Source organism: Strix aluco, chromosome 1 (assembly GCF_031877795.1).
Source record: "Strix aluco isolate bStrAlu1 chromosome 1, bStrAlu1.hap1, whole genome shotgun sequence".
In the NCBI taxonomy this organism is placed as follows: Eukaryota; Metazoa; Chordata; class Aves; order Strigiformes; family Strigidae; genus Strix; species Strix aluco.
This window is the reverse complement of record NC_133931.1, coordinates 326426-341719: the sequence shown is the minus strand read 5'-3', so window position 1 is coordinate 341719 and position 15294 is coordinate 326426. Positions and strand designations below refer to the sequence as shown.

The following is a 15294-nucleotide window of genomic DNA, read 5'->3' as shown; positions in this document are numbered from 1 at the left end:
CACCTCGGTGGCCCCTTGACCCCCCTGGGATCCTCCCACCCCCAGGGCAGGGGGGGGAGGGGGCTGTGACCCCCCCAGCCGGGGGGATCCCTGCTCGCAGGGCGGGGGGGGCGATGGGGCTTTGTAGCAGCAGCATCTCTTCGTCCCGATCCCTGCCCGGCCCCAAACCCGCAGAGCCCCCGGGGGGCCCCGGGGGGTCCGGGCTGCCCCCCCCTCCATCACCCCTGTGCCGGGATCGGGGGGGCCGTGGGTGCAGGACGGGTCCCGGTCCCCGCCCCCCCCCGCCCCGAGCCGTTACGGGTGGGGGCAGGTTTGGGGGGGGGTGAGGGAGGGGTCAGGCAGCTCCCGGGGGGGGAAGGGGGGGGGCAGGACCGCTTGGGGCGGGCGGTGGGAACGGGGCTGCTCCCCTCCCCCCGCCCGGGATGGCTGCGAGTCCCCGGGGGTTTCCCCGGTAACGGCGCCGTTCGGCGCCCAAAGAGTTAACGCGGGCGGCCGTATTGTACCGGCGGGGGGGGGGGGGGGGCGAGGGGGGGGGTCAGCCCAGCCCAGCCCAGCCCAGCCGGGGTCCCCCCCCCCGCCCCCCCCGCCCCCCCCGCCCCGCACCCCCGCAGTGCACAAAGGCGGCGGCGGCGGGGCCGGGCGATGCCCGGGCGCCGGTAACGGGGGAACGACCCACCCCCCGCCGTGTCCATCCCGCGACACCCCCCCCCCCCCCCCTCGCCCCCCCCCCCACGCCCCGCCTGCCGGCTCGGCCCCCGCCATGGCCCGGCCCGGCCCCACGGACGCGCGGCTCTGCCGAGGGGTGAGTGCGGGGGGCAGGGGGGGGGGTGCGTGTCGGTGGACCCCGCGGCGGGGGGGGCGGTGCTGCCCTAGGAGCGTGGGGTGTCCCCGATTCACCCCACCCCCCCCCCCTGCAGCCTTGGTGTGGGGCTGCCCCCCCTCCCCCCCCCGGGGGCCGACGGGGCTGCGTGACCCGGAGTGTCAGTGCGCGCGGAGCCCCCCGAGCCAGAGGGGGGCTGCGGGGGGCTCGGGGGGGTGCGGGGGGGCTCCCGGGGGTGCCCCCGCGTGTGTGCGCGGGGCGGGGCGGCCCCCGCGTGTCCCCGGCGGCTGCGCGGCTGCCGCGGCCCCGTCGCGTGTCGGCCGGCGGGGGGGGGCTCTGCCTGTCGCTCGGGGGGGGTGTCCCCGCGTGTGCACCCCCACTTTGACGGGGCCTGCAGCACCCAGGCCTGCGCCGGTGGGTCAGGGGGCAGGCAGGAGTGGGGGCAGGCAGCTGGGGGTCTGGGCGCGGGCAGGAGCGGGTGCAGGTGCAGGCAGGAGCGGATGCAGGCAGTGGTGGGTCTGGGGGCAGGCAGCAGGGGGTGCAGGCAGCGGGGGGTGCAGGTGCAGGCAGTGGTGGGTCGGGGTGCAGGTGCAGGCAGCAGTGGGTGCAGGCAGTGGTGGGTCTGGGTGCAGGCAGCGGGGGGTGCAGGTGCAGGCAGTGCTGCGGCAGGACTCTGGCAGGGGCTGGCGGGGGAGGGTCCTGCCGGGTGGCGCCGGGGGATTTATGGCTGCGGCAGGGCTGGCAGGGTGGGGGTGCTGCCTGTCCTGCCCGCCCTGCCCGCGGGGGTGCTCCCAGCCCCACACCCCCCGCCCTGGCGCGGCTCCCCACTCCCAGATGCACAAAGAGGCGCGGGAGCATCTGCCCGGCGCCCCCCCCGGCCCCCACATCCTCGGCCCCCCCCCGGCCCCGTGCCCCGATTCGCCACAGCCCTTCGCTGGAGGTGTCTGGGGGTTGTCTGGGACCCCCCCAAGCCGGGTGCAGGGATTTGGGGCGGCCCCCCCGGTGGGGTGCGGGGGCTCCCCTAAAGCGCGTCGCCCTCCCGGCTCGTTGCAGGCCGGGATCTGAGGCGGGGGCCCGGCACCATGGGGAACCCCGTGAGCCGGCCCAGCTGCCTGGGCCAGAAGAGCCGGCGGCCGGAGGAGCCCCCGCGGGACTCGCAGCCCCGGGACCCGGGGCCAGACGCGGGGCCGTTGCCCGCTGGGAGCAGCGCCCAGGCCCGGCCGGGGCCGCCGGAGAAGCCGCCGGTGGAGAACGGTTGGAGCGCGGTGGCCGGCGGCGGCCGGAGCCCCGGGCTGAGGCGCAGCCGGTCCGAGGTGGCGGTGCAGAACGGGAGCGCAGCCGGGAAGGGGCAGGCGGGGGGGGCGGCATGGACCCCCCCCCAGGCCGGCGTCCCCCGGAGCGCCTGGTCCTGGAAACCCGTCACCACCCGGGAGGTGACGGAGGTGACAGAGGTGACCGAGACCATCGTGACGGAGATCGTGGAGGTGACCGAGTACCCGGCAGGCGAGAAGGGCAGCGAGGCCCTGGTCAGCCGCACGGTCACGGTGCTGACGGAGCTGGCGGCTGGTGGCCGTGCCGGACACACGGAGGCCGCAGAGGTGACCGCCAGGAAGCCGCGGAAGAGGCTGTGCCGGGCCCGGGGGTCCGTTCCGCCAGCGCCGGCGTCTCCGCCAGCGAGTCTCGGCCTCTGTCTCCCACCGCCGGGGTCTGCAGGGCGTGGGGCGTGCAGGGAACCCCACCAGCGGCGCCCGGTCCTCCGGCCCCAAGGAGGAATGTGGTCGAGAGCCTGTCCTGGTGCAGCCGTGGCGGTGGGGCGAGTGGGGGGACGCGGGGGGACCTGGGCTGGGTCCCTCCGTCCCCAGCATCGCCGCCCGGGCGGCTCAGCCAGGTCTCTCCCCAGGTGGCCCCGCGGGCTGTCCCCGGCGTGGAGGAGGTGGTGGCGGCGGGCGCCGAACGTGGCCAGGACACGCTGGAGAGTCTGCTGGCCTGGGCGGCCGACATGGAGGAGCTGGTGAGCAACCAGAAGCCGCCGTCGGCGGAGGTGAAGGTGGCGAAGGCCCAGCTGGAGGAGCAGAAGGTCAGCAGGTCCCCGGCTGCCGCGTCCCGGGCTGGGATTTAGGGGGGCCGGGGGCACAGCGGCCACCCCCGGGGCTGCCGGCTCTCTGCCCACGGTGCTGGTGGGAGGGAGGGGTTCCCCGGCACAGCGCCCTGCCCCGCTGCCTTCCAGCTCCTGAAGCGGCTGCTGGAGGAGCGGAGGCCGCGGGTGGAGCTCATCCTGCAGGACAGGCCGGTGCCAGCGGGACACGGCTCCAGCACGGCGGGGCCCGAGGGGAGCGACAGCCTCTCCGGCCTTGGGGAGAAGTGGGGCAAGCTGATGCGGGAGGCTGAAGCCAGGTGGGTCAGGACTCTGCCAGCCGGGGATGCACCGTGGCCGCGCCGGGACAACGTGGGACCCCCGAGGTCCTGTCCTCAGGGTGCTGCTGGCGCTGCCTGGGCTGGGCAGGGGTTGCCGGTGTTTGGGGTGGGAAGTTTTGGGGTGGGGAAGGGACCCCCGAGGTGGGAGTTGACCCCCCAACCCCGGTGGCAAGTGGAGAAGGGGCTTTCCCGGCCAGGGCCTAGGTCTCCTCGGCTCACCTCCCCTTCCCGGCGCAGGTATGGCCGCCTGGAGCGGATCCTGCCAGCGGCCCAGGGCTTCCAGGAGGCCGTGGACTCCTTCCAGGAGTGGCTCGGTGCCACGGAGCGGCAGCTGGCCCAACTCTGGCGCGCCAACGGCTGCGTCAGCCGCCTGCAGGACGCCCACCGGCAAACCCAGGTCGGGGTGCGGGGTGGGTGGGGGGCACCGGCCATGGCATGGGCTGGGCGATGGGGGCACGGCAGGGTGGGGGGAGCTGTGAGCAGGGCCACGGGGAGGGCTGGGGGTGGCAGTGGGGACAGGGGGGACGCCGGTGGGGGACGGGGGGGCAGCGGTGGCGGTTGCTGCCACGGGAGCCTCTCGCCCAGGCCCTCTGCGAGGAGGTTCGGGGCCGGCTGGGAGAGCTGGACGGCACCCTGGAGCGTGGGCAGCGGGTCCTGGAGATGGTGACAGGTGAGTGGCCGCAGGGTGGGGGCCGCTGGACGCAGGAGGGGATGGGTGTAGTGCGGCGGGTTGTGCCAGCACCGCAGGGACCCCGGGCTGCACCGCGGGGACTGTGGGAGCACAGCGTCACATGGTGGAGAGGGGCCGGGAGAGACCCGGGCCCGTGGGGGTCGGGGGCACGGCGGGACAGGGCTCACCAGCGGCGGGGGGCAGCCGGGGAGTTGAATTTTGCCACTGATGGGGACGAGAGCTGGGTCCAGGAGAAGCTGGAGGGGGGCAGGCATGGGGGACAGTGACCGTCATGAGGGAGGGAAGGTGTCAGTGTGGCGGGTCCCCGCTGAGGCCGGGCGCGGTGCTGCCGCAGGGGAGGAGGCGCAGCTGGTGCAGGAGAAGATGGAGTCCCTGAGGATGCGGTATCTCATCGTGGGCCAGAGCGGCGCCGACACCACGCACCGGCTGGCGCAGACCCTGGAGGCCTCGTCCCGCCTGGGTGCTACCCAGGAGGACCTGGCGCTTTGGCTGGGCCGCCTCGAGCAGGAGCTGGGCGCCTGGGACGGCCAGGAGCCCCCGGTCAGCGCCGGCGACAGGGAGAAGGTGCGGAACGCGGGGTCTGGGAACCCTTACCCTCTGCCCGGCCCCGCGGCGCCGCTGCCTGCGGTGGGAGGGACATGGCGGGGTGGGATGCGCCAGGTTACGGCAGACGGTTCCACGCCGGGGGGCTGTGTCCCGGTGAGGCCTGCCGGCGCGGCTGACAGCTCTCCTCGGTGCTGCAGTTTGAGCAGGTCCTGGACTCCCAGCTCGGCCGCTTGGCGCGGCTCGGCGAGCAGCTGGAGGAGGTCAGCCGGGTGCAGCTGGACGCCCAGGCCCTGCGCTCACAGCTCTCTGAGCAGAAGGTGGGTCTGGGGTGCTGCCCTGCGCCGGGCTGCGCCCCGCCGGTACCTGAAGGGGTGCCCAGAAATCACCCCGACCCCCGTGCCAGCCGGCCGGCGTCTCCCACGTGCCTCTTCATCTTCCAGCTGCTCTCGGCGGAGATTCTGCACCACCGGGGGCTGGTGGAGCGTCTGCTGGGGGTCGCGGACCCGCTGCTCCGTGCCTGCCCCGAGCCCCTGCGGCAGCAGCTCCAGGTGAGCGGCCGCGCCGGGGCCGCGCCGGGGTCTCGGCTGCCCCTTGCGCTGGGCGACGGCCAGCGGGACGCCCCGGTGAGCCGCCCGTGCCCTGCCCGCAGCCCTCGGTGCAGGCGCTGCGGGAGCGCGCGGAGCAGCTCTCCCTGCGCAGCGGGGCCTGCGCCGTGCAGCTGGAGCACGCCCAGTCCCTGCTCGCCCAGTTCGAGGAGGCCCACGAGGAGCTGGCGCCCTGGCTGGAGGAGACGCAGGAGCTGGGGGCGCAGCTCTCCCCCAGCGCCATCAGCTACGAGGCCTTCAAGGAGCAGCAGGCGCTGCTGCAGGTGAGTGGCCGGGGCGCGGCGGCGGGGACACGCTCGGGGCTGTGTGCGGCGGTGGGATGGAGGTGGCAGTGCTGCCGGGGACCGTCCCGTCCCCCATGGCTGGTCCCCACCACCCCCAGTGCCTGCGGGAGGCCATCGCCGAGCACCGGCCCCTCGTGGGGAAGCTGCAGCGCGTCTCGGCGCAGCTGGCGGAGCTGAGCCCGGAGCAGGGCACCCCATTCCAGCGGCGCTGGCGGGAGGCGGAGGAGCGGTACGGCCACATCCGTGACCACGCACGCCAGGCGGCCGCGCTGCTGGAGGACGCTCTGCCGCGGTACAGCCAGGTACAGGGCCGGCACCGGGGTCGGGGTGTGGGGATTGGGGTCCCCTGGGGTGACCCTCCCGCGCCTCCCCACAGCTGACGGAGCGCATGGACCTGCTGCTGGAGTGCCTGGAGCGGCTGCAGGGCCGCCTGCAGAGCCGGCCCTCCGTGCGTGGCGACGCGACCCATCTCCGGGAGCTGATCCGGGAGAACAGCCTGGCCCTGGGCGAGCTGGAGAAGCTGGGGGCGGCCCTGGAGACGGTCCAGGCGCAGGGCAGTGAGCTGCTGGCCAGCATGCGGGCAGCCAACTCCGACGCCGCTGCCAGAGGTACCGGCACGGCAGCGCGTCCCCGCACATGGGGCGTCCCGGCGGGGCCGTGTCCCTGTTGGGGGCCACGTCGGGGTGCGGGGTCTCTCGCTGAGGGTCCCCAGGCCGAGCCCCGTCCCCCCTCGTGCCCTGCAGGGATCCAGGAGCGGACGGCGCAGCTGCAGTCCCAGTGGAGCTGCCTGCGGGGCCGCTGCCAGGAGCAGGAGTGTTGGCTGCGGGAGCTGCTGGCGCTGGCCGAGCGCTTCTGGCACGGCCTCTCTGAGCTGGCCCTGACGCTCAGCGACACCCAGCAGCTGGTCCTGGGGCTGGAGGAGGGCGGTGGCGAGCCTGAGGCCATCCGCACGCGGCTCCGCACCATGCAGGTACCGGCTGGGGAGGGGGCTTGGTGGGCATCGCCGTGGCACGGGCATCGCCGAGCACCCTGGTGCCCCGCAGGCGCTGCGGGAGGAGATCGACTCGCTGCAGGGCGAGCTGGACGCGCTGGGCAGCCTGGGCGTGGAGCTGATGTCGTCCTGCGGGGACCCCGACAAGCCCGACGTCACCAAGAGCCTGGATGATGTGAGCGCCGGCGGGTGGGGGCCCAGCGAGGGACAGCACCCTGGGGAGAGGGGTTGGGGGGGGCTGGACCCCAGGGAAGGGGCAGGAGTGATCCCCAGAGCCGGGGCTGGGTGGGGTGGGGGGTGGCTGTCCCCGGCCAGTGTCCCTGCACAGGGGACTGTGCGTCCGCCAAGTGTCACACCGGTGCCCCCCAACCCCCGTGCCCTGACCCTGACCCCCGCGCCCTGCCGCAGCTCTACTCCTCCTGGCACAGCCTGAACAAGGTGTGGACAGAGCGCAACGCCCGCCTCGAGGAGCAGCTCCAGGCCTCCCTCAGCTACCAGGAGACCATGCAGGTGGGGGGGCAGGGGGCTGCCCACGCAGACACACCTCACCCCGCCCCGTGTCCTGACCCCCACCCCCTGTCACCCTCCCGTCACTGCTCAGGGGGGTGCGGGGCCAAAGGGCCACTGTGGTGGTCCTTGGGCATGGCTGAGGGGGGCACGTGGCCATGGGGTGGGGATGGGGTGGGCATGGGGTGGCTGTGGGGTGACTGTGGGGTGACTGTGGGGTCGTGCCCATGTACTGGCCCAGCGTGACCCACTCGAAGCCCTCAGTGGGGATGGGCCCCCCCCGCCCCTTGTTCCATCCCTCCCTGGGGGTCCTGGTGGGTTCCAGCCCCACTCCCAGCGTGGGGGGACAGGGCTGGGGCAGGACCCGCCCCCACGGTCCCTGTGGGTCCCCAGCGGCTGCTGGAGTGGCTGGAGGCGGCCGAGCTGCGTGTCGCCGGGGAGTTCCTGGTCGGGGGGGACCCGGCCGTGGTGCAGCAGCAGCTGGCGGAGCTGAAGGTGGGTCCCGCCGCAGGACAGGCCCTGCAGGGCCGGGGGGGGACGCGGGGTGCTTGGTGTGGCCACAGAGTCACAGCGCGGCACGTGGGGCGGTGCTGGTTCCTCTGTGGCACCCGTGGGTGGGGGGCACTGGGTGGCCCTGTCCTGCGCCCCGAGGTGCCCGGAGCGGGCTGGGCTCCCTTGTTCCCCGGGGAGGAGCTCTGGACCCCTGAGCCCGTGACAAGCTCTGCCGTGCCGTGCTGTGCTGTGCCGTGTTAAACCAGACCTGGTTCTGCTGTGCCGTGCCGTGCCGTGCTGTGCCATGTTAAACCAGACCTGACTCTGCCGTGCTATGCCGTGCCGTGCCATGTTAAACCAGACCTGGCTCTGCCGTGCTGTGCCATGTCGTGCCATGTGTCACACAGGCCCCTGTGGCCGTGTGCAGGGCTGGGGGTCACCCGCTGACCAGTGGCTGCCCCGCAGGAGTTCAAGCGGGAGCTCTACCAGTGCAAGGTGGACGTGGAGAGCCTGCGGCACCAGGCTGGCCCAGGGGGCGCAGGGCTGGGGGAACCCCCGGCCCCCCTCAGCCACTTCCGCCAGCGCTGGGACCGTCTGGAGGAGGAGATCATCGGCCGGCAGGTAGGGAGGGGGCCCAGCCGGCGCGGGGGCAGGGCTGGGGGGGGGCTGCTGTCCTGGCCCCAGGGGCTCGGGGAGGTGCTGGTGGCCCCTGAGCTGTCAGCTGGGTCTGCCACAGGGAAAGAGCTGCGTGGGTGCTGGGTGGGTGCGTGTGTGCCACATGGGTGCCTGGGGTGCTGGGTGGGTGCCTGGGGGCTGCACAGGGGCATGGGGTGCTGCATGGGTGCTGGGTGGGTGTGTGGGTGCCCGGGGTGCTGGGTGAGTGCCTGGGGGCTGTAGAGGGGCATGGGGTGCTGCATGGGTGCTGGGTGGTTGCATGGGGTTCCATGTGGATGCTGGGTGGGTGTGTGGGTGCCTGGGGTGCCAGGTGGGTGCCTGGGGGCTGTGCAGGGGCATAGGGTGCCACAAGGGTGCTGGGTGGGTGCATGGGGTGCCATGTGGGTGCTGGGTGGGTGTGTGGGTGCCTGCGGGCTGTGCAGGGGCCTGGGGTGCCACATGGGTGCTGGGTGTGTGGAGCTGGCTGAGTGGGTGGGGCCATGCAGGAGCTGGGTGCCACGTGGGTGCTGGGCGCCCCGGGGTGCTGGGGGCTGTGCGGGCACCTTGTGTGGGGTCGGGGCCGCCGTCGCTCCCCGCCGATGGGTGCCCGGTTCCGCCTGTGCTGCGGCAGCACCAGCTGGAGGCGGCTCTGCTGGGGCTGGGCCAGTTCCAGCACCAGCTGGAGGAGCTGCTGCAGTGGCTGTGCCGCACCGCCGAGCAGCTGCAGGGGCCTGCGCCGCTGCGCCCCGACCTGCAGAGCTGCGAGATTGAGCTGGCCAAGCACAAGGTGAGGGTGGCCACGGGACTGGGGCCGCCACGTGCCACCAGGCTGCCGCCCTGGCCTGCTCTGGTGACCGGGGTGGGGGGCCCCGGCCTCTGCCGGGCCCCGTCCCTGCCAAGAAGCGGCAGATTCGGTGCCTGGCACCTGCTCCGCACCGCGCTGGGGACAAGGGCCGGGGCCTGGGCCGTGGCCGCACCGGGGACACCGGGGGGTGCTGGCGGTGACCGTGTGCCCCGTCCCCAGGTGCTGAGGAACGACGTGATGTCCCATGCCCGCACGGTGCAGTCGGTCAGCGAGGTCGGGCAGGGGCTGCTGCTCTCCAGCCTGGGCGAGAGCGTGGAGGGGCTCCAGCGCAGCCTGCGGCAGCTCGGCCAGCGCTGGGACCTGGTGCAGAGTGAGACCGAGAGCCGGCAGCTGGAGCTGGAGAACAACCTCAGCCAGGTGCGGGGCTGCCCGTCCCGGTGCTGCCCGTCCCGGTGCTGCCCACTGTGGTACTGCCCGCTGGCAGGGGTGGTGCTGAGGCTCCCCCCATCCCCCCCCTCCAGGTGCAGGACCTGACGCTGGAGATGACGGAGCTGCTGCAGTGGCTGGAGCAGGTGGAGCTGCAGCTTTTCTTCTCCCAGCCGGCGTGGGGCCACCCCGACACCACCAAAGAGAAGCTCAGCGCTCACCTGGTGAGCACCAGGGCCGGCCCCGAGCCCCTGTGGGGGTGTACGTGTGCCCCGAATCTGCCCCTCCCTGTGCCGAGCGGCTGCGACCCTTCTCCCAGCGACCGGGCAGAGCCCTCCTGCACCCGTCCCCTGCCCCTGGGGCAGAGTGGGACCCGCCTGGTCCCCATCTCCCCGTCCCTGTGCCGCGGTGGGGGCAGTGACCCTGGGCTCCCCCCGGCAGGAGCTGTGCAAGGAGATGGAGTCCAAGCAGGAGGCCTACAGCGGCCTGCGGGAGCGGCTGCAGCGGCTACTGGCCTCCTGCCGTGCTGGCCGGCCCTGCAGCACCGAGCACAGCCTCCGCATCCTGGAGCAGAAGTGGGAGAGCGTCCAGGCCGAGGCCCAGGAGAGGAAGGTGTGCGGGGCAGGCGGGGGGGTGCTGGCAGCTCATCCGGGGGGGGCTGCGGGACGGTCCCCGGCAGCGCTGTGCCCCTGCCCGCAGGAGCGCCTGGCCGAGGGGCTGACGGTCAGCACAGAGTTCCACGGCACCGTGCAGGAGCTGCTGCGCTGGGTGGCTCACGCCGAGGAGCTGCTCGGCTCCCCCGCGCCGCCCAGCTTCGTCCTGGACACCGTCACCGCGCAGATCCAGGAGCACAAGGCAAGCGGGGGCTGAGCCCGGGGGGCTGCCCCGGGGGGTCCCTGTCCCGGTGCAAGGAGTGGCCACTCTCCTGCCCCAGCGCACCCCCAGCTGCCCCCCCATCCCCCGCAGGCCCTGGCGAAGGAGGCGAGTGCCCACGGGGAGCAGCTGAGTGGGCTGGAGGCCGTGGCCGCGCGCCTGAGGGACTTCAGCAGGAAGCAGGATGGCGCCGTCATCCAGAACCTGGTGCTGACGGCCCGGGAGCGTCTGGGCGCGGTGCTGCGGCGCACGGCGGAGAGGGGGGCTGCGCTGGAGGAGGCCCGGAAACGCACCAAGCAGGTACTCGGGGGGTGGGGTGGGACATTATGGGATGGGGACGGGGACGGGAACGGGGACGGGGATGGGGATGGAAATGGGATGGGGATGGGGAAGGGGATGGGGATGGGTTGGGGATAGGGTTGGGGATGGGGATTGGGATGCGATGGGATGGGATACAAGGGGTGGTCCAGGTCGCCCTGTCTTTGCACCCGAGGCCCCCTCACACCCCCCACTCTGTTCCAGTTCAGCGAGTCCCGGCGGCTGCTCCTGGACTGGATGGACGAGGTGGAGCAGAGCTTGGAGGTGCCGCAGGATGCGGCCACGAGCCAGGAGGAGATCAAGTGCCAGCTGGCTGAGCACAAGGTGGGGGGCACCCGGCGCCCCAGCCCTGCGGGGGCCTGGTGTGGGGGGAGCAGAGGTGGGGGGGCTGCGGGGCGGCAGGGGAGGGGGTCCCCAGCTCCCAGGGGGACGGCAGCACCCCAGTGCGCTCAGTGCCGCGGTGGTCCAATGCAGTTCCAGGGCCAAGCAGGGAGACCTGGGGTGGGGGGGACCCCTCAAGCGCCCCCGCGGCACCTGGGGAGTCCCGGGGAGGCTCACCCCTGCACCCACAGGCTTTCCAGAGGGTGCTGCGCGCGAAGCGGCCGGTGTACGAGGCGACGCTGCGGAGCGGGCGGGCGCTGCGGGAGCGGGCCCGGCTCCCCGAGGACCTGCAGCCGCTGGAGGAGCTGCTGGGGGAGCTGAAGGAGCGCTGGGATGGGCTGTGCAGCCGCGCTGGGGAGAGGTGGGGGACCGGAGTGGGGGAGGATCGAGGGGGGTGGGAACGGGGATGGGGATGGGATATGATGGGATGGGAATGGGGATGGGGTATGATGGGTGGTCCAGGTCGCTCTGGCCCCAGCTTTGCGCATGGGGCATGGCACTGCCCGTCCTCCCGGTGCATCCTGCCCCCAGCTTTGGGAGCTGCTGCCCCAGCCCTGTTGGGCTTTGCCCCGGGGGTGCTGCCAGGATCCATCCCTGGCCCTGAGCGAGCCCAGGCCCTCGGTGCCGCGCTGCCGGGCTCCCCGTGGGGCGGCCGCGGGGCTGAGCCCTGGCGCTACCTGCATTGCCTGCACCCTTGCCCACAGGCAGCACAAGCTGGAGGAGAACCTGCTCTTCTCGGGCAAGTTCACGGACGCGCTGCAGGCCCTCATGGACTGGCTGTACCGGGCCGAGCCCCAGCTCAGCGAGGACGTGCCCGTCGGAGGGGACCGGGACCTGGTCAGTGACCTCATGGACAAGCACAAGGTGGGTGTCCCCGGCCGGGGGGTCCCTGCCCCACACCGGCCCTTCCCGCCCCCCACCCCAGCACGGGGATGGGGCTTTGCCCACTGGAGCAGCCGCAGCTGGACCTGGTGCTTGGGGCAGTGCTGGGGCGCCCCGTGTTCTGGGGGGGGTCTGGGGGGAGCTCTGCACGGTAACAGGGGGCCAGGCAGGGTGCTGGGCCACCCCTCCGCAGCGTCTCCCACCCCCTCCTGCCCTCTCCTCCTGCCCAGGTCTTCCAGAAGGAGCTGGGCAAGCGAGCCAGCTGCGTCAAGATGCTGAAGCGCTCGGTGCGGGACCTGACGCGCGGCAGCAGCAGTGTCGATTCCCAGTGGCTGCAGCAGCAGATGGAGGAGCTGGGTGGGCGCTGGGACCTGGTCTGCGCCCTCTCCGTCTCCAAGCAGGCCCGCCTGGAGGCTGCGCTGCGGCAGGTCAGAGGTGGGGGGGGGGCTGTGGCTGCCCCGGGGCCTCCCCCCCGCCACAGGAAGGTCGGGGTCTGCAGCTGGTGTGTCCTGCTGGAGGGTTTGGTGGGTGGCCCTGGGTGGGCGGGTGCCTAGGAGGTGGGTGTGGCATGGGGCTGTGGGGCTCTGTGTGGGGCTGTGGGGCTCTGCGTGGGGCTGTAGGGCTCTGTGTGGGGCTCTGCGTGGGCTGTGGGTCTTTGTGTGGGGCCGTGGGACTCCATGTGGGGCCGTGTGTCTCCACATAGGGCCCTGTCGCAAGGTGCCGTGGCTGGGTGCCAGCCCGGGTGCCGCCGGTGCCTGTGGTGGGTGCCCCCGTGTGCCAGCACCCGGGGCGGGTTGGCCGCGTGCCGTGGGGTGCCCGGCGCCACAGGGGGCATGACCAGCATCCCCCCCTGCCTCACCCCGGGTGGGAGGGGGGGCCCTGCCCGGGGGTCCGCGGGCACGAGGCGGGTGCCGAGTGGGTCCCGGCCATCCTGGCAGGCGGAGGAGTTCCACAGCCTGGTCCAGTCCTTCCTGGGCCGCCTCTCTGAGTCCGAGCAAGCCCTCAGGTACGGCGTCTGCCCTGAGGAGGAGCCAGCAGTGCAGGAGTGCCAGAACCAGCTGCAGGTCAGTGCCAGCCCCCGCCAGCCCTCGCCACCAGCCCCTGCCAGCCCCTGTCACCCCTCACTAGCTGCTGTCACCCCTCACTAGCCCCCACCAGCACCCACCAGCCCCAGTCACCCACCACTAGCCCCCACCAGCCCCCACTAGCCCCTGTCACCCCCCACCAGCCCCCACTAGTCCCTGTCACCCCTCACTTGCCCCTGCCAGCCCCCACTAGCCCCTGTCACCCCCTGTCAGGCCCCACTAGCCCCTGTCAGTCCCCACTAACCCATCACCCCCCACCAGCCCCCACAAGCTCCCACCAGCCCCCACCTCCAGGGTGGCTCCATCCCTGCCCCGGGCCACCCCGTTGCTGGGGACAGCTGGGCCCCACCGGCGCCTGCCAGGGTTCGGGGTGCAGCGCACCGAGCCGTGGGGTGCTGGGTCCCGTCACACCCAGAGGCGACATTTGGGGCCCCCGGGCACCCTGAGCTGCAGAGATCTGGGGTCCCACGCACCTCAGGCCGTGCCTTCCCCCGCCTGGGCCCTACAGCGCTGGGGGGGTGCGGTGGGGGGGCTGGGCCCTGGCACTACCCCGGTCCGTGCCCCCCCAGGAGCTGCTGAAGTCGCTGCAGTGCCAGGAGCTGGAGCTGGAGTGCATCACCTCGCTGGGGGAGGAGATCCTCGCCACCTGCCACCCCGACTCCATCATCACCATCAAGTCGTGGGTCACTGTCGCCAAGAGCCGCTTCCAGGAGGTGATCTGGGGGCCCCTTCTCCATCATCCTCCCTCCCTGCCCCCCGGGGTGGGGAGTGGATTTGCACCCGCGCCCGCGACGAGCACGGCCCCACAGTGCCTCTCGGGGGGGCTGGGGGTGCTCGGCCCCATCCCCGGCTGGCACAGACCGACTGGGTCTTACTCAGCTCCTCCTGCGCAGACCCGGCCCTCCGTGAGCCACCAGGACGCACCCCCCGGCCACCCCCAGCCACCTATGGCCACCCCCAGCCACTCCTGGCCACCGCCAGCCACCCCCTTGCTCCCAGCCCTGCTCCCACCTCCCAGGGCCATGCAGTGTGGGGGTCACCCGGGGGCCTCCGTGGGCCTGGGCGATGGTGACTCGTCCCCACCAGGCAGGGAGTCCCTGGGGAGCAGCATCCCGGGGATCCCCCCACCCTGACCCCCCTCCCCGCCACGCTCCTGATTCTCCCTGAACGGGTCCGACGGGTCCCGCCGATCCCTCGCCCGGCACGAAGCCCTCGGTGAGCGGATCTCTGGGATCGCCCTCCCCAGCCCCACTCGCCCCGAGCTCAGCGAGGACGTGGTGCCACCGACACATTGCTGCCGGTGGGAGCTGGGGCCTGCCCCCTGGTCACGGGGGGGCCGTGGACCCCCCATGTCCCTGCCCCCCGGTCCCTCGGGCTACCGGCCAGGGGTCTGTGCCTGCCCCACGGCCCTGGGTCCCTGCGCAGAGACTCGTCCCCGCCGCAGCGCTGGCCCTGGGGTGCATGGTGGGTCGGTGGATGCCGTCCCCGTGCCCGCCCTGTCCCCGCCAGCCCCCCGCCGTGGCCCAGCTGCCCATGCCGTGCCCGCAGGTGCTGAGCTGGGCCCAGCAGCAGGGTGAGCGGCTGCAGGCGCAGACCGCCAGCCTCGCCGCCGAGCGCGAGGAGACGGCCCAGCTCCTCGACTGGATCACGGCCGCCGAGGAGGCCCTCGGCCTGCGGGACCAGGAGCCGCTGCCGGAGGAGGCTGAGCAGCTGGAGGAGCTCAGCGCCCAGCACGCCGTAAGGGACCCCCCGCGGCGTCTCCCCCACCCTGGGCGAGCGCTCGACCCGACCGAGGGCTTTCGGGTGCACCGGGCTGAGGCCGTGGGTTCAGCTCGTGCGAGCGGCAGTGACACAGCAGCACCGTCCACGCGCAGCCCCAACCCTGCGGCTCTGCGGGAAGGACTGCGGGAGGGTCCTGGGGAGGGGGGGCAGCAGCTCCCCTGCCCCGGCTGTGCCGGGGGGACGTGCTGGGGTGTCTGGCAGGCGCTGAGCACCGGCGCTCTGCCGTAGGTGTTCATGGAGGAGCTGAACCGCAAGCAGCCCGACGTGGAGAAGGTCACCAAGAGCTGCAAGCGGAAGCTGGCCACTGAGCTGGGCCCGCCGGCCGCCCGCCGGCTGGCCACACGTAAGAGCCCCCCTTGCCCCCCCCTTGCCGTGCCATGCCCGGCTGTGCCCTCACCGCCCGTCTCGGCTGGCCGCAGGGCGCCGGAGCACGGGGAAGGCGCAGGGGACGCCGGCGGTGCCGCTTGGGGGGCTGGAGCCCCAGACGCCCCTCATGGCCCAGCTCCTGCACCGCTGGCAGCAGCTCTGGCTCCTGGCCCTGGACCGGCAGTACCGGCTGGAGACGGCCCTGCAGCGCCTGCGCGAAGTAAGGGCAGCCCCGGCCCTGCCGCGGGGCGCCGGCGGCTCCTCTCGCCCCAGCCCTGGGTCAGACGCGACAGGGAGGGTCCCCGGGGGCGCGGGGATGGAGCAGGGAGCACCTGGGAGCCCTCCCAGACCCCCCTGGCTCCCCTTGTGAC

The 15294-nt window shown here is 73.7% G+C and overlaps 1 protein-coding gene across 1 annotated transcript in view; it reads left to right on the top strand.

Annotated features, from left to right (window-relative positions):
• PLEC (plectin) overlaps positions 1–15294 on the top strand; it is a 51084-nt gene that overhangs the window by 32910 nt on the left and 2880 nt on the right. The window contains 30 exon segments of the mRNA XM_074845960.1: positions 1874–2897; positions 3048–3214; positions 3473–3632; positions 3821–3905; positions 4261–4490; positions 4670–4789; positions 4913–5020; positions 5122–5340; positions 5460–5663; positions 5738–5969; positions 6105–6331; positions 6405–6527; positions 6761–6862; positions 7253–7354; positions 7817–7972; positions 8637–8792; positions 9030–9227; positions 9332–9460; positions 9678–9848; positions 9936–10091; positions 10203–10409; positions 10632–10751; positions 11000–11169; positions 11513–11672; positions 11921–12118; positions 12629–12754; positions 13345–13488; positions 14324–14512; positions 14786–14900; positions 14977–15143. Of these exon segments, the coding sequence (XP_074702061.1) occupies positions 1874–2897; positions 3048–3214; positions 3473–3632; positions 3821–3905; positions 4261–4490; positions 4670–4789; positions 4913–5020; positions 5122–5340; positions 5460–5663; positions 5738–5969; positions 6105–6331; positions 6405–6527; positions 6761–6862; positions 7253–7354; positions 7817–7972; positions 8637–8792; positions 9030–9227; positions 9332–9460; positions 9678–9848; positions 9936–10091; positions 10203–10409; positions 10632–10751; positions 11000–11169; positions 11513–11672; positions 11921–12118; positions 12629–12754; positions 13345–13488; positions 14324–14512; positions 14786–14900; positions 14977–15143 (5665 nt within the window).